An 18,528-nucleotide genomic window follows, 5' to 3' on the forward strand; every position below is an offset into this window, starting at 1 on the left:
GCCGAAAGTGCGGGACAGGGGAGGGGGCTGCGGACGGCCAGGAAAAGGAATAAATTTTCTTCTAACCTATGCTAGGTTACAATACCAACTAAGCTCATCACTTATAAACGCGTGTGCCTTGTTTTGCACGGAGCCGAGCAGCCCGACCCTCGCTGCAGGCGCTTCTAACTGGGGAGTGACGGGGACGGGGACGCGGACGGGGACGGGGACGCGGACGGGGACGCGGACACGGCCGGTGCCGCATCGCGGGCCGCCGCCGGGGCCGGTCCAGCCAGGCCCGGAGCCAGCGGTCCCTCCCTCTCTCCCTCCCGGAAGCGCGGCGGCCGTGGGGCCGCCTTCCTGCGGCGCGGCTCCGCCTCCGCCGGGCAAGATGGTGGCGGCGGTGGCGCTGGCCGAGCCGTGAGCCGCTGTCCGCTCCTGCCGCTCTCTTTCTCCCCGTCCCTCCCGGCCGCGCTCGCCGCCGCCGCTGTTGCTTCGCGGCCGCCTGGCGGGGGTGCCCGGCGCGGCGGGCGATGCGGGCTGCGGGGCTGCGGGGCTGTGTGTGAGCGCGCCGCCCATGTGGGTGTCCCGGTGAGGCCGGGGGCAGCGGGAAGATGCTTCTGTCGCTGGTGCTGCACACCTACTCCATGCGCTACGTGCTGCCCGCCGCCGTTATGATGGGCACGGCGCCCACCTACATGCTGGCCTGGGGCGCCTGGCGCCTGCTCTCCGCCGTGCTGCCCGCCCGCTTCTACCGCGAGGTGGATGACCGGCTGTACACCATCTACCAGAGCATGGTGCTCTTCTTCTTCGAGAACTACACGGGTGTGCAGGTGAGCCGGCCGGGCAGGGCAGGGAGCCTCCGGCGGCCCGGGGAGCGGCCGGCGGTGGTGCCGGCTCTGGGCTCGCCGCCCCGGCCCCCTCGGGCCGCTCACCGTGGGGCCCGCGGGCAGGTGCGGCCGTGGCCTGTGCCCGGGGCCGCAGAGGATCCGCCTCGTTCCGCAGCCGCCGCTGCTCCTCTGGTGATGCTTTTCACGGAGTGTTGGTGTTGTGTTCGTTTTGCAGGTCGGGGAAACGGAAGAGATGCGACACCGGTCGTGCTCTGTCAGCACTTGAATGGCAGCCGCCTTTGCACACTTTGAACCCCTGTGGCCTGTGCTGCACATCTGTAGCATTAAATTGGCAGCAGATGAGAAAGGTGTCATCAGCTATGATTGTACATAATACACGTACAAGTTTTTAATAAATAGATTACTTAATATCTAAATTATTACATATTTTCAGTTTTCGGCAGTCTGCCTATGTCACTCTTTGGCCCTTAAATTTTGGATCAGCCATGGATTGTGATTATTCAGGATCTCGGTTTCAGGTTAATAAGTTGGAATTGGAGGTCTCTCTTGTGTGATCAGAAGGGTATTTGCATTCAGGTGATAATACCTCACAAAGTGCTCAGTGTTTGAGCAGTTATATATTTGTCTGTAATTTGCAAAGTAGGCAAGGAGACTTTTAATTCTGCATGTAAAAAATAATAAATGGCAGGTGCTTTCTGTGCCTAAACATGACCTTCAAAGTGTTTTGAATATACAGATGTCTGTTTGAAGCTAGTGTCAGCTTCAGGTGCTTGAGAACAAGGAATATCAGTACATGTTGAGAGGTGACAGAGCTCATACAAATAAGGTCTTCTCATAGTTACAGCTAAGGCCTTTTTCCACTCTCTGATGAAGCTTATTTTGGAATCAGGCTAGATCTCCCCTAATTTCCACTTCTAAGTGCAGTTGTAGGCCTTGCTTCATACTGACTCTTGGGAAACCCACAAAGCCAGCTAAAGGTACAACAGTTGCACAGTTTGACATCAGAGTAAATAGAGCAGATACAAAACTGAAGCAAGATCTTCTTTTAGTGGTAGTTTTTGATTGAGCTTGTAACTTAAGTAACTTCACTCTTACTTCTTGTCCGAATAAGCTAACTTGTGTGGTGCTTTATATATTAAAAAAAAAAAAAAAAGGGAAGAGAAGTGGGAGCAGTAGCTCACAGGTTAAGTACTTACAGTACCTCTTACTTACTGCCTTCTGTTTTGTGTAGTGTCTCTAGTGCAGATACCTTGATGTGTAGTGACACACCTTGGTCATTAACTGCTGAAAATAGCAGTGTAGTACTTTAACTTAACCTGTTCTAAGAATGAGAGCCAAAAATCAAGATATATAAATTGTAATGGAAAAACTACTTAAGTTGCCTGCAATTGGTGTGCAGACTGTAGCAAACACTTAGAATTTTTAAAAAAAACTTTTATCCAAAAAATGCCTGTGACATTAAAGAAAGGAAAATGCTAACCAAAAGAAACAAAAAGGCAGCCATTATCTGTTGACCTCTGTTTCATTGCATTGATAAACTTCATACAAACACAAAAATGGTTGTGATCGATTACAGTCCACTAGCAGGAGATCGATTAGGACAATATTAAAATAGACGTGCTTTGTCACAGTAAGCAACAAATAATGATAAGAAATGGTGGAAGAGGAGACATATGTTGTAGGATAAATAAATTAGTAACTGCCACTGAAAGGTAAATAAAAACTTGGAAAATACATCTGTAGAGAGGTAAGAGTTGTAACCCTTAAAATCCATGTATCATTTAACTGGAAGATAGTCCCCGTTTGTTTAAGGGAGAGAAACAGGGTGTCCTTTTAGACCTACTCTTGTGAATGCTTTACATGTTTGAACTTGAAACTCAGAGTGGAAAGTTAACCATGTGCCTGAGTGTGTGAGACTGGGATGGTAACCTGAGAGCTACTGTGGATGGGCTGTCTTAAGGCACGTAATTGGATGCAGAAGTGTAGCATCATTAAACTTAATTCCAATAAACTAGCAAAAATAGTAGCTTCATAAAGGCAGCTGTAGGGCTCTACCAGCATTAAGGCACCATAATAACCGTGGGAGGGAGGAATTCTGCATCTCTTTCAGATCTATTAATTTATTCAATCGATTGAAATGTGTTGGGATATTTATTTTTGTAACTGGATAAATAGGAGACGACAGCCTCATCCATCAGAATACTGGAGCTTGTTGCATAGTCTCACTCATGAGGATTCTACGGATGCTTAAGTGACTTTTTGTTAGCACTGTTGCTGTCTTACTGTATTTAAAATGTCTATAACATTATGTGCTGTTTAGCATTCTTTGGTTTTACACTTAAGGTATTTGTGGTTTTTCAGTACAAGAACACTGAACCAGTTATGGATATTTGAGCTGTCTGATCTTAAAATAATTTGCCAAAATTCCCAGTAATGTGAGTTGAGCATTAATAGGGTAAAGTTGGTTAGGGCCATAAACATGGATGACTATTTTTTTGACTGAAATATTAGTGTACTGTGATATTTATTTTCTATTTATTATCTGTCAAGAAGTGATGTTTCTGTCTATCATCTGCTGTTAATCCATTAAGTATCTAAACCTGTCTCCCCCTCATGACTGTATGCACAAGTGTATTTTTCTTCTTTTTTTTGTTCTTCTTGACTTGGATGTTTTTAGCCAATTCTTTTAAAACAAAAACTTAGTTCATGATAGGAAGGCTTTTTATCTTTGTAGCAAACTCTTCTGTTTTGAAATGTAACTGTGTAAGGTGATAACCTGATCTGCATGATAGAAAATCTTGAAATACTAGTCTTTCCCTTTCTCTTAAGTCTTTGACTTGAGACCTAAAATAAATGCAGAGCTATAATTGCTGTGAGCTCTGGATATTTTATGTCCTAGAGAGTGGCTCATGAAGTAACTGTAAAAGTTTTTTGATTGATAAGCAAAAAGTATTTACTTGTAAATACTTTCTCTTTTTAAATTTTGGGTCCAACTCAGTTTTTTTCCACAGGAACAATTTGTTTTACAAAGCCTAAGAGAACTCAAGCTAACTTGGCATCAGTTTAGGTTTTCCAATAATATTAGAATTCATTAATGAATTGCCAAAAATAGTCCCTTTTGCTGACTGTCATGCAAGAGTTGGCTATAGAAGACTGAAGAACCAGTATTGAGAGTACAAAAAGCAACAACAACATCCCAGTGCTGTGAGGTAAACTGGGCAAAGCCAGTATGACTATAAAGTGGAATCCTGTGATGCTGTGTATGTTTGTCTGTGAAATTACAGTTTAGCGGGTGTCCATGAATTCCATTAAGGAGCTATAAATATACGAAATTAGTTCATCTGTGGCATTGTGACTGCTGCTCAATAATCTCTATGAACTCAGAGTAATGAAAATGTGTAAGTGTGGTGTGTTGGAAAGTGGCATAGAGAGAATGTCCCCGCTTTGGCCCTGTGTTGCTTCTCACCTGTTCTGCCGTAAGGCGCAGGCGCCCTACAGTACTGTTTCTAGGAAGAATGTATACGAGGTGCTTGAACACTGTATAAAGTGAGGAGAATTCTGTGTAAAGAGAGCCTCAGAGAGCAAAGGATGTTAATTTCAGCAGTGATGAGCCAAAGCAGTCACTGGTAAAAACAGGTGCAATTCATGCACTTCAGAGGACTTGCGTCTGCTGTTGCTAATAGTTGGTTTGGACCAGGTTTCTGAATCATTAAGTAGCTGATGAGCTGTGGTTGTGTTACTGCTTTTGTCTTTACTGTGTTAGGGAAGTCTGGTCTCTTCTATTTCGAACAGACAATGAACAGTTGAATCTTACCATAGAATGTGAAAAACAGATTGGCTGCAAATATGCATGTGATTAGGATGTTTGAAGGGCTGAAAGGAATAGTAATTCAATATGATGAATGCTCTCATCTCTCTCTGACCCTGAACATCTTATCCCAGTTGCTGTCAGGGTGATGAAATGATGCCTGTTGTGTTTGTGCACGTGTTTCAGATCAGTTGAGGACTAAATGTTCTTCAACTCTTTTTGTTGTAATTGCATTTAATATTTTGTACTGAATGCTGGTGAAGAAATAATGAAGAAATCATCATTCAGACTGCTTCCTAAAGGATTATTTTCATCTGAAAGGTTTTGACAATTGAATGAAATCCGTAATTGAATTAATGCACGTGGATTTTGTTCAGTGCTTGTGTCAGCTGTCTTCCCTACCCCCGCTTCCTGATGAATAGGATTTTTTGGAAGCGGTGTTTTTATTAAAGACATTATGAAATTCTGGTTTTCATTGTCTTTACAGGACTCTGGAAAGGCTGTAAGAATCAAATAATACCTCGCTGTTGCTTAGCAGAGCTGAACAATTATTTTATAAAATACAAGAGATGCCTGTTAAACAGTGCAGTGTGCTTCCTGGATTGATACTGAAGCTTGGACTTGCTGGGTCTCATCAGGGTTGAAAACTGCGTAGGTTTAGAGCAAACTAAAACTTGTGGAGCTAATGTGCTGCTGAACTCTTGACGATGCTTTCCAGTGGAGTAGAGCCTGGGACTTTTCATATCTTGGCTTTCTAGGAAATATGTGAGGAGAGCTTGGTGTCTGAGATTGGGATGGATGCTCAATCGGAGCTGTTGGCCAAATTGCAGTGAAATTGAATGTCTGTGCCCATCTCTATTCCCAGGACAGCAGGCTTCCCAGACAAGATTATCTTTACTTGCTTCCTGCTTTTCATTTCCAGCTGTCAAACAGGTAATTCTTGAGGGCCCAAGGTGGAGGGAGGTGGGAAGCCAAGAGGCAGTGCAAGTCTGACAGCCGAGTTGCAGCATACAAGGAGGGGAGTTGCTTCTGGTTGCTGTTGGTGAGGTGTTTTGTCATCTCTTAGGAACCTGGTTCTTCCCTCTCTGCACTGGGGGAGGCATCATAACCAGGCTTCATAATGGCAGGGTGAAGGTTTGGCTTCTAATTGCTTCCTGTCAGTAGACGTGAGTGACAGAGTTTGACTCCTCTTGAGATGAGGACCCTTTTCCCAGGCAAAGGCCATAACCAGAAAGTCCAAAGGAAACATAACTTTTCATTCTTGTTCAGTTGTGTTTGGAAAGAAAGTGCTGGCAATTGCATTTTGGCATGAGCCTGGGTGTGTGAACCAGCGCTTGAGTTTCCTGAGCTCTCCTCCCTGTGTGGCAGCTCAGGAGTGGAGAATACTGGGATGGTGTGGGAGCTGAGCAAGCTCAAGGATGGGAGCTGAGCTGCCATCAAGGCAAACCTCTAAGCTCATGTGGGAGGTGAGCAGCCTCCAAGGGCTTGAGCATTCCTAGTTCATGTAGCTTGCATCAGTAACCCCAGTTAGCACCTGCTTACATTGCTGCTTGTTGTGAGGCATGTTGAGAGGTTAAAATAATCATAACTTGTCATTTAATTGTGTTGGTAGCAATAATGAAGTCAAGGTCTTGGGGAAGTGATAGAAATTTGGGAACTGGTGCAGTGCAAAGATTGAAAAGAAACTAGGAGAAGGTAGTGAAGTTTATTACGTTTGTGTGGTAAACTTTTGAAAGAAGCCCAGTGAAATTTTTCTGCTGTGATGAAATTTTTCTGGATCCATTAAGAGGGTTTACCCTGATTCATTTCATTAGAGATTTCAGTGTACAGCTGTCTCCAGGCATATATGTCTTTTGTAGTATGCAGCAAAGTTCTTTGTGTTATTAGAACAGAAATTAAGTGATACCTGCTAAGCCCGAGGGATGCAGCTTTCAAATTGAGATGTATGCCTAATTTTAGACTCTTACGTTCAACCGTGGTATGAGGCAGCAAAAATAGATAGATTAGGTGTGTCAACTTTGTGCTCTGTTTTAGATGTTGCAAACCAGATATTTGCATATATCTTAATCTTTATTCTGTGCCTTTGACTGTAGATTTGAAGGTGACAGTGATGTCCTTCAGGACTCCTGTTCAACAATATACCATCTAGAGTTCCAGTGTACTACAGATTTGGCTTTGGGGCAATCTGGAAAGAATTTAGTGTAGAGAGGTTCCACATTCAGTGCTGGTCCTGATCATCCTCCACTTACTGTATGATGTATGAAAAATAAAATAAATAAATTAAAACTGAGGTCTTGTTAGCATTTTTAGAAATCAAGTATCAGCTACCTGAACCAAAACTGCTGTTTGGGTTTATAAATTAGCAGCTTTGTGCGGAGGTTTTCCTAGCATATGTTTCCTAATTGGCAAGTCACAATTGAATCTGAATTTTATATCAGCCGTATCTGTTGCAGTCCGCAATTTAAAAAATGTGTGATTACATTTTTAAGTTAGCTGCATGCACTTATGAAAATATTAGAAAGTATGTGTCACGTAGGAATCAAAGGGCAAGTTTGAATGCTCTTACAAATTCTGATTCCAAGTATTTGGCCAGTAAGTTTTGCAATCTCATGGTTTGATTTTAAAAATTTCTATTTAAATATACTTTGTTTTAATATCTTAAGATTTTTGATATATGCATTTTTCAATACAATTTATCCTGACTTTGCATAAATTAGTTATATTTGAAAATAAAAGTTGTGTTTACCACTTTTTTTTTAATCTGCATGAGTTTTATACACTTTACTCTTTTTGTGTTTAACTGTGTTTTGGTAGGTGCTGGGCTGTGGAGTTTTACAGTGCTCTTCCATGCCCTTTTGTTCTGCTTACATAATATGTCTAGATACTTTATGTAAGGATGATTGTTAATTTAGATGTTTTTTCTCCCGGTACTCTACCATCAGACACTGTTCTTGCTAAGAGAAGATTCTGTTCAGTGTTAAAACATTTGAGTGCAGTTATTTCAAACTTTTTGCCTTAGGCTTGCAGGCAGGATATCCTTTTTTTCTCAGTTTTAGTTGTGTTAGATAAAGTAGGCTCAGATGTCAGGGATTTTGACATTACAATTATGAGGAAGCATATCTTCTCAGGGGAAGAATACTCTTTAATCTATCTTCTGTCAGTTTGAATTTGTCCTGTGAAGAGATTTGGTATAAAAAGCCAGAGAAATTATTTTCTTTTGTTCTTTTCATTTCTGTCACATACTGCTTGTCATCTTCTCTGTTACAACTAGATCATCTGTGGGAGTAGGAAACAGCATTTATGCTAGTTTGATTTTTAAATGTTAAATAAGCTACACGTGATTCAGTCAAATTTGTATTTTAGCACTAGATATGAAAAAATACTAGTTTTGATTGCTTTGAACTGTATTGTGGCAGTGAAGTAATTTTTCCTGGTGAACTTAGGGATTGACTTGAAGACTTATTTTGTTCCATTTCTTAAGGCTACTTGGGAATCTGAGGGCATGCATGTTTCTTTTTGAGTAAGCAGGCAAACATAGTGCATAGTCCAAAGCAAGCTGCAGGTGAGCTGGCTGTGGTGGTGAGCACATGAGGGTGATTTTAATGTGGCGATTTTTGAGGCTGATCAGTTTACTGTGTTCAGTTCTGGAGCCAGAATTGTTGTGGATACCTCCCTACATGTTCCTGTGCTGTGTAGTGATACCTTTGCTTCGCTGTGAAAGTCCAGAGTGCTTAAATTCTAAATACTACTGACAATGATGTGTGGAGAAGCTTTCAAAAATCCTATTCCACAATCACAAGCAGAGACTAGAGATGTTTCTTAATCATCCTCATTCATGGTAACTCACTGATAGCTTCACAGAAGTTTTCGGTCTGTACTTGATACAAACCACTTGTAACAGTATTACAAATAAAGACGCAAGCAACTCCTCCACGGAGTCCTAGGCATTTAGAAGCAAAGTTCCTATTACAAAGAGCTCTGGATGGAGGAAATAACTGCAAACTGCCACAAGGTTTCCTGCTTCTGGCTCATGTCTGGTGGGCAAAGGGTACTTCCAGAGTGAACTTGAATGGACATTATGTATTTTCCACTATGGAAGGGCAATAAACAATGGCTACATTAAGTGTGGGTTGCTTTTGCCTTTCTTCTAAAGAAATTACAAAAATCTGCATGAAAAAATCTCCAGAGATGCAAAAGGCTTATAAAGGAGACTTTCTCCTATTGAAACAGGTGGAATACTTATGCCTTCTACTACAAGAGTGGAAGTGTTCAGGTTTTATGTAATACCAAGATGACAAATGTTCAGAAAAACACTCACATTGAAATCTCATTGTATAAATAATCTCCTTTCACATATGTCTGAAGTACATGCAGTTATTGTTAAAAAAATTCCATTACTTGTGATTTATGATGAATGTTAGATGGTCTAATTTTGATTTTTCCCAGGTGGTCACTGGTTGTAATGGTGGGTTCATGCTATTGAACTGCACTGTAATCAAAAGCAAGTAATTTGGAGAGAGATCTGTAAATTATTTGGGCTTTAAATAGGATTTATTCAGACCTTAGATGCCAGAATGTTAAAATTAAAATCATGATAAATCTTGCCCTTTTTTTCTGTAGTCAAAACAGGAACATTTGCCCTTCTAAAAATTTTTTTAAGGATTCATCAGATAGCTAAGGAGTACAGGGGACAATTATCTTTAATTCAGCTCAGAAACTTCACAGTCAGCATCAAAACTAAATGATTTCTATACATGTATCTAGTACACTGAATGAAGTATAACCATTCATAACACTTTGTCAATTTAGACCATAAGGCTGGAAGCTAGTATGAAAGTAAGAATGTACGGACTTCATATTTAACATCAGATGGTATGATTCTGCTTAATCTCTATAAGATGGTATGATCCTGGTTAATCTCTATAAGTTGCTACTATAGCTTTCTTACACAAAGGAAATAAAATGGCAGTAAGTGTATTTTCTAAAGTTCTGTGCCGTCTGGTTGAATCAAATGAAAAATGTATTTAAAAAAAAAAAATTGAATTACATTACATATAGGAATCTGTTCAACATTCCCCAGAGCTTAATCTCTTAGCAATGGTTCTCTTCACTGAACCCCAGTAAAACACATAGCTGCAGAACATTTGAATGAACTCTGCTTCAATAAAATGGATTGCTTTGTGATTTTATGCTGCTGAGCTTGTTAGAGCTGTCTGAGCACCAGACTTCAGACCTGTGCAATTCTGTACTGGGCAGATAGTCCCTGAAGAGGTTATGATGTGTAGCAGTAGTATGATCATTACCTAAAATCTGGGTGTCCTAAAGGCATTTTTAGAAAATTTATAAACTTTTCTTTCAGATCTAGAGAAAATGCAACTAAAAACATAAAAGTCCTTCCTCTTCTGCTGTATTCATATTCCTTATGCTGTAGGCAAGTGAGACCTGTATCTGTTAAATGTGAATAAAATTGTGTCTTCATCTTCTGTGAAGAAAAATAAACATTTAAAGTTCTTATAGTAGGACATCTGAAAACCTGAGAAATTTGTCAGCCCCAAGTACAGGTTCCTTATCTGTATCCTGTCTTGAGCCTGCTTCTAGTCAAACAGGGTAAATAGATTCTGTGGTCTGAGGTACTTTCTCTGGAAGCTGAAAGGACTTGTGACATCAGGCACGTTTTTAGTCTAAGAGAATTTAAAGAACTTTGCTGAAGATGCCTGCAGCAATGCTGCAGAGGTCAGCTTGCACAGGGTGTATGTTGACTTCAGGAGCTGCTACATGGTAGTTGTTTCGGTGGTTTGTTCATGCAAGCTCCACCCTTTCGCCAGAAAATTGTATCCAGAGTTTTTAACAAACAGTTGAGAAATATGTCCTAGAATACTATTTATTTTAGTAGACATGTTGTTGTAGTGCCTAGCTAAGAGAGTTGCTCTTGATCCAAAGAGCACACAGTCCCAATTATTGATCATGAAGAAATAGTGAAGTGGAGAGAGGTGCATTTTGTGAGGATAGTACAGCTGAGTAGGAAGTCCGTATGGTCCTTTTTAAGTGTTGATGTCTTGACTCGTTCTCTAGAAGAGGGAAGGAATGTTCTCCCCCTGTTATCCTGTTTTTATCCTTTCCAGTTGCTATTGCCTGTGCTTGAAGCTGACGTTTTTCCTGAACACAGTGCACTGCTTTCACAAAGTACTGAACATAAGTTTTGTTGAAGTAACAGCAAAGATGTTCATTCTTAATTTACACCTGCTTTGTTGAATAGAGAAGGGAGGAGGGTTAAGAAGCCTGAGGAACCAAGACGGAGTGTGCTGGTAGACTGATAGACATCAGATGAGATGGCCTCAGTTTTTACCAGCAATACCAGTTGCGTTGCCTTAATACTGCTGAAGCAGAAGTCACACTATCAGAAGATCTGCTTGCAGATCAGCTTCTAACTCCTCCCATTATCAGCCACATCCAATTACAACATTAAGATAATCTCTTTGCTAGGAGTTTGATGTCATCACCAGTTGACCTGCAAGCAGATCTTCTGAGAGTATGATTACTTTTACCTCTGGTTATTTTTGCTGTGGCAGTGTTTACTGAGCTGACATAGCTAGGATGTGATTAAATGATCTATTTAATTTTCTTTGGTATGTAAAGATTTCATAAGCAAGAAATAAAATTCTTAACTCTAAGTTAGGAGCGTCCACCTTGTTTCAGTGAAAACCTGTGCAAATTGTGAGTTATTCAGGTGTGGCTACCATGCAGGACTGTTCCACATTGCTACATGACCTACCTATTAGCACAGCCAGAGTTTAATTTGTTGCGCTGGAAAAAGCAGAGTCTGGTAGGGAAGCTGAAACTGGTGTCACCAGATCACCCAGGAGCTCCTATTTGCATGCCTAGATCAGCCTATCACTGAATTAGTGCATTCTCCCAGCAGAACTACTTGTAACCTGCTAATGCATCAGAGCTTCGCCTGGACAGGACACCCTGAGGTGTGTCTTGTGGCCGCTGAGCCTGTAAACAGCTTGGTATATGGCATCCATGGAAGCTGGGTACCAGCCTTCCCACAGAAGGGATCTAACAGCATCCAGTTTCCTTTATTTGAGACCTCACTGTATTGAGTTTGACAGTGCTGCTGTGTAAACAGATGTGAAAGGCCCACATTAACACTAACTGTATTACCCATTACTGTGAACTGGGCTGTGAAGCAACCAAAACATGGCTAAAAGTACACATTTCAGTGTTGTGTGCACAAGTAATGTTTGCAGTGTAAGACTGTAAATCTGCATTTTAAACGTGTTCCCTCAAATCTCTGCTTACTTTGGCTTGCTGTGTTGCTCTTCCTTTTGACTTGTTTTCTTTGCTTGACTTCATTGTGCCTTTTTTTTTTTAACATAGCAGATTCTATTCTAAGTGAATTGGTTCCTCACTTGCTTCATTGTGGCAGACAGGGCACTTATCAGTTCATTAAGCTGATAGATAGGTAGAGTATATGTATACTGTAGTATCTGGAGGGCCATGCATTAAATACGTGAAACACTAGGTACCTTGTGCTGAAATTGAAATTGCCTCCCAAGCATGTCCTGCACTGCTTCCCTGGCATTGGCTGCAGGGAGCAAGACCACCCCTGCCTATCCTCTGCACAGCCCAGGAGCAGCACTGCTCTTCTGACGACGGCTAGGAATCTTGAAGCCACTCTGATGTCTTCAGGTTGCTTCAAAAGGGGCTTGAATACAGGTGGGTGCTGTGGACTCTTGTTTCTGCATTGCTGTTGCTGCTGAGTCACTCCAGTGTTGCCTTAGAGCGCAGTGCTAAGACTGCCAAGGTCATTCGATCCCCATACCGGCATTCATTTAAAAGGTGGACTTGAGGATCCTTGTGGGTCCCTTCCAACTCAGAATATTCTGTGAGTCAGTAATTCACTGTGGCCCCCAAACATCTTCTGCACGAGCAGAATGAGGAGTCAGAGGCCGCACAGCCTCTGCAGCGAGGAATTCTGCAAAGTTAGCCATGAAAAACAGCAGGGAGGCCATGAAGAAGAGTACTGTATTATTTCCTTCTGCAGCTGTAATATACATTAGGTGCTCTGGTTTACCTAAACACATCAGATGGCCAGAAATTGGAGTCTTGTCCTGAGGAAACTCTTCTCTTGCTTATCCACAAGCAGGTTAATTCGTCAGACACCATCTCAAAGGAAAAGGACATTTCTGTAGGATTCAAAGCTCTTAACTGTTATCTCTCTGTTGTGTATGGTGAATGTTTTCAGAAGCCCAATAAAGCAAAAATGCTTTGGTCTCAGAAGGAGAGCTGTGTGGGTGCCCGTAGAGTAGGTGTCTCCTGGGACTGCAGGCTGGAAGTTGCCATTCTTAGCTAGCTGTAGTAACAGTTGTAAGTTTGTAGCTCAGCTCTTTAACTGGGAGTGTCTAAGGTGAATAGCTGTTTGCTGGCCTTTGATGAACTCTGTAAGCCTTTTCTCGAGATTAGTGAAATGGGCAGTGCTGAAATGGATGATGCTGCAGATAAAGCTGGTGCATCCTCCTTAGGCTGAGCCATCTGAGCAAACAAAATAGAGCTTTCAGATTTTCTCGTTCTTATCTTCGCTTTGAAATAAAACATCCCGGTTTTGTGTGTTTAATGAAAATTAATTATAAATAAGACTTTTTTCTTCCTTTTTCAGTTCTGTACAACAGTATGGCTGTATGTTTTATCATGAGTAAAAGATTTTGGTCCATTACACATAAACACATCTAACCCTTAGGGTAAGCCATAATGTTGCATAGAAGTTGTTTACAGGAACAGTGAGTGGGTGTTCCTCTGGGGTTAAAAACTAGAACTAGATCCAATCTTACTGAAATAAAAAATTACACCGATTAACTGTTGTATTTGGAAGACAATGGCATACATTTTTTTTAAGGGAATGATCCTTTATATTTTTTTTACTCGTGCAATAGAGGTGAGTGCTTTAAATTGTGGGTCTGGTTGCACTGAGATTTTGACTTTGTACATTAAAGTGGAAATATTTACAAGTTGAAGTTATAAATTGTATATTTCAAACCCTCTTTCTTGTGTGGGACAGCTCTTGGGGTCAAGGGCAGGGTTTGTTTTCCTCTTGTTCTTATTTTTTTTTCTTACATTTTAGAAAAGCTCAAATAACATTCAGGACCTTCTGGTTTAGTGATTTGTTGTATTGGGCCTTCTCTCTTACTCTAAAACTGTCTTTGCCAGAAACTGTATAGTGGAGTCTCAACTTAAAATTAAAACAGTATTTATGGACTTTGTGCGTAAGAGTGCTGGGAAAGCATACACTTGGAAAATGAAGTTTTAACTCTATAAGTGAGAGTAGGAGGATTTATTTCAGAGGACTTTGTGCACCTGAACTGTAAGGTTCAACCCTCAGACTGCTATCTTTCTCTAATCTGTGTGTGGTACCTAGTGTCAGCAGTAAGGTTATAAATTCTGGTACTTTGATGAGAAGACTACTCCTATAGCAGAATCTTGTTCAAATGTCTTCAAATTCTTTCAAATTTTTTCAAATTCTGTTCAGAATATACTTGTGAACTGACTTCTTACAAATGTTTTTCAGTTAGAATTTATTGTACGGGCCTTTTCTTTTTTGCTTTTGGAAAAAATTAACTCAAGTTATATCCTCTTTTACTATATGCTGAATGATCTCTTGTTCACATATTGACTGAATTTCTCAGTTTGCCAATATCTGGTTTCGAACTTGAAAATACAACTTGATCAACAGTGTGATTGTATTTTCAAAGAAATAACAGCATGAATGTAAAACACACAGTGTTCTTGTTGGGGTTTTGCCTAGAGTTAGCAACATGAGGCGTTAGCCATCCAGTATCACAGGTTACCTGAGAGATGGACAGATTTTCCAGAGATGCTGGTAAAGACCTTCTGTAAGGATCAATATAAGACTTGGCGTACTAAATGATACCAGTTCAGATCTGAATGTTAGTTAGTTCTTCCTGATAAAATTCCAGTATTGCCCAGATGAGGGAACTGATGATAATAAGTGGGAAAACCTTCCATATAGTACTTTGCTTTTTTGGTAAATGGAATAATTTCAAAGCTGTGTGTATGTCTGATACAGCCAACTTCGGGAAACAAGGAGTATGTCCATTGGCAGAGCAAGGATGTAAGCCTACCTAGAATGTACTGGCTAGGCTTCATTAAGTAATGAAAATGTTTATTAAAGGTAGTTGAACAGTTGCATTGGTTCTTCAGTTCAGAATTAAAATTAATTAATTTCTCATTTTATATTTGAAAATAATTGACTTAATCCATTTTAAAAGGGTGACTAGGATTCCAGCATCAGCATCTCATTTTGTAGTCACGCTCTCAGAAGTTATTTCACTAGTAGACCAGTACCTTTCAGGGGTGAGAAACTACAAGGTTGAAGTGTGTCTTTAATGTAAAAGAGAAAAAAATATAAAAAAACCTGCTGTCTGGAAGCCACAGGCTAATTTAAAGGCACCCCTCAACTTCATGCTTTTTTGTTCACTCTTTGTTGTTAAAATCATGGCAAATGGTTGAGATTTTGTTCTTGAGCTAATCCAGGAAAAATTACCCTTTTAGTTTGTATGATAGCAAATGTCTGGCTGAAGCATGTCTTATTCGTTAGATGTATAAATTAAATGGTGATTTTGTACATGTCTGTGATTCCTCATTAGCTTCAGTTATATTAATGTGGGGAGCTTGTGGATGAAGGTCACCTTCCATGGATCCAGTTCTAGGGCTAAGGCACAAGAACAGAATAAGTTTCTTAAGCACTCATTCATTAATATTTACAGCTTTATTGATAAGTCAGTTGTCTGTGTGGTGGGTACTGAAGCAGTGATAGGGTGTTTGTCTGTTAATGATGCTAGCTTGCTGACAGTTTTCCTAGTAAATAGCCATTTACTGCATTGGATCGCATCACTGCCTAATGCAAGGAAAATAAATTATAAAGTAATACCACATATTTTTTAATTTTTTTTAGGTAATTATCTACGGGGATTTGCCAAAAAATAAAGAAAATGTAATATATTTATCAAATCATCAGTGTACAGGTTTGTATTTTTTTGCTTGTCTTAACACTTTCATAGATTTAAAAAATCTGCTTGTCTGTTTACTGTGTCTCTTTCCAGCCTTGCCCTAACAAGCAAGAGCTTGTGGTTCAAAAACCTTTGATGACATTTATACATACAACATGTACTTTTTGTTTCATCAGTGGCAACTAAGAGCTAATTTAACTGATTATTTTGGGCTTTTGTCGTTGCAGTTGATTGGATTATTGCGGACATGCTGGCGATCAGGCAGAACGCGCTCGGGCACGTCCGCTATGTCTTGAAGGATGGCTTAAAATGGCTTCCGCTGTACGGGTGGTACTTTTCACAGGTGAGCCCATTCATGCTTTCCTTGCTGTTTGTGAGTCAAAGATGTAAGATGTACTTTCCCCCTGTTTTCCATGCATGCTGTGAAGATGTAGTTCTGAGCTAGCACTCAATTACTTGAACATGAAAGCATCTGGTTTCACTCTAACTAGATATGTATCTTAGTTGAGAGACAGTTGCTAAAGACTCAATTTACTTTTCTAAATGAATACTTATTATGGATAGAATTAAAACTGTAGAGTCTGTTAGGAGTATTTCAGAATATTCTAGAACTTTGTTCTTTTTACAGTCCAAAACTGCAGTTAGCAGAAGGCATAAAACAGACTTTTTTTGCTGTGTATCATGCTACAAATTGGGAGTAAATTTGCATTACTGTTTGAGGTACTTCCTTGTTTTTCAGTTGTTTTGGTTTTAGCACAATATAAAAGAGAGAAGTTGGATCTTAGTACAGCATGGAGGAAAGGCAGATCCCACCTCCATGAAAGTGTTGATGGTTATTTTGGAGTTCAAGTAAGCAAAAACCTGAGTTTAACAGTATTCACACCTTTTTCTTTCTCCTCTTTCTGCACAATACTCCTTTTGTTCCTTCTAGTCTGAGAGCTCAACCTGATGTGCCTCAAACACATACGATTACTGAGAAACAGTGGGCCATGGTCACTGAACAGCCAACATTTTGAGTGGATATGATCTTCAGTCTAAAATGGTGGAGAGTAGTGTAGATGGCTTACTTCTCTAAAATCCTATGTGAATTTATCATGTCTGTTCTTTGCTTTTTCTGAAAGCAGAACTATTCCTATGTAAAACAAAATAAAATATAGAGGTGGATGTTCTTGGAAGTACTGGCCTTTTTCTAGGTGAGCAGAAATGGCTTCATGGTACTTACTTCAGGGTTTAATGGGTGCTTAGTTGTTAGAACAGAAATGGGTAGAGTTTTGGGTAGTGGTTCCAAAGTGCTTATTCAGTAAGACTTCTCTCCTTTGTCTTCTCTGTTTGATCTTAATGCGTTCTCTGAACTTTAATCTGATTTCCGTTCCTCACCCCACTGCCCAGGCAAAGAAAAGAAAAAAAAAAGGAACAAAAAAACCCCAACCAAAACGTACCAAAAAAAAAAAAAAAAACCCCAAACCAAAAAAACCCACCAAAACAGAAACAACCACCAAACACGCACACACTTAGGAAAATATTCTAATAGAATTAGACAGTTTGATTGAATTGACTGTGAGCCCTGTCCAAGAGGGCAAGAAGGTGGAGAACATCGAGAGAAAGAGCAATATTATGCTGGGTATGATTGGAACTATATATTAGTTTGTAAAAGAGTATATGAAGAGTAGGCAACTACAGGTATATGTCCAAATAGGAGGATTTACTCTTTCCCTCATATTTGGAGCACATCCAGTGTCTTCAGCTTGGTGGTTGAAAATCTTTGTTGTCTTCTGGATGAGTACCTTAGTGAGTAGGCTATAGATCTAGGCTGGAGCATGGGTGGTTGGCGTTGTTTCTGCTAAAATTGGTATGTTTAGAGAAGTATATGCTGCAGAGAAAATGAGAAAACGGTTCACAATTTCTTTAATTGGTGGGTTTGCTGTCCCAGTCTCCTAAATAACTACAAACTGTCAGACCCTGTCATACCTCACTAAGGTATGCATTAGGAGAAAACAGAATTCTCAGTTGTCTAATACTTGTCCCTAATGCTTCTCTGCATTTTTTGTCCACTAAAGTGACTGATTTGCTGCATGGAAATATTTTGCTCTTTGTCCTTGCCTTTAGTCATTACAATGGTGGTGATTTAAGTCTGCTTTAATTAAAATACAAACAGGATATATATTCCATCCACTATCACTAGGTGTCCAGAAATTATTTTTATCAAGATTTTGGAAAATTACTTTTGCTGTGTGGAATATCCGGTGCTCAGTTTCCTGACCGGTATATTGACCATTAAAAGGAGGTTCCTGTGGAAATTAATCTGAATGTCACCTACATTTTTAATCAAAACATGTATGTATTAAATAAAACCTATTCAGCTTTTGATTCCTCAAAAAATAAAACTTCTGCAAGATTTAGTGAGGGGTGATTATATATATTTATATATATATATATTTAAATCAGTGACACAATTGACAGGCAGTGGTGATGCATATATGCTTAAATGACTGAGACGGGATGCAGAAGGCCTGCAGTGCAAGCTAATAGGTATTTTTATTGTTTTTATCACACCAAACAGTGCAAAAACATGAAACACTTCCTGCCCTTCCTGTTGATGTTCTGTCAGTGATGTCACTTACACTCCACTAAAAGTTTCCAGAGCCACATAATTACGCTATGCTTACGGAATTCATATTCCCTTCCTCAGGTAAACATCCTGTTTGGAAATAAACGTGGTCTGGATGTCCAGGAGAGTGAAATTCAGGCACAAAGGAAGTATATTTGTAAACACAATCCATTGTTGACTGAGAGAGGGGCTTTTAAAGTACACCGGAAAAAAATTACAACCTTAAAAACAGTACTTCCAGAAATCTGTTTGGAA

The 18,528-nt window shown here is 40.2% G+C and overlaps 1 protein-coding gene across 3 annotated transcripts in view; it reads left to right on the forward strand.

Annotated features, from left to right (window-relative positions):
- Positions 1 to 348: 348 nt before the first annotated feature.
- Positions 349 to 18,528, forward strand: part of AGPAT5 (1-acylglycerol-3-phosphate O-acyltransferase 5) — a 55,930-nt gene continuing 37,750 nt past the window's right edge. The window contains exons 1-4 of one of the 3 annotated variants that reach the window (XM_032104613.1): positions 648 to 812; positions 1,045 to 1,177; positions 15,611 to 15,680; positions 15,893 to 16,008. In XM_032104613.1, coding sequence (XP_031960504.1) covers positions 745 to 812; positions 1,045 to 1,177; positions 15,611 to 15,680; positions 15,893 to 16,008 — 387 coding nt within the window. In that variant the 5' untranslated portion in view covers positions 648 to 744. Of the gene's footprint in view, positions 813 to 1,044; positions 1,178 to 15,610; positions 15,681 to 15,892; positions 16,009 to 18,528 lie in introns of all 3 variants that reach the window. The other 2 variants (XM_032104615.1, XM_032104612.1) reach the window with 2 other exon arrangements.

This window comes from Corvus moneduloides, chromosome 3 (genome assembly GCF_009650955.1).
Source record: "Corvus moneduloides isolate bCorMon1 chromosome 3, bCorMon1.pri, whole genome shotgun sequence".
In the NCBI taxonomy this organism is placed as follows: Eukaryota; Metazoa; Chordata; class Aves; order Passeriformes; family Corvidae; genus Corvus; species Corvus moneduloides.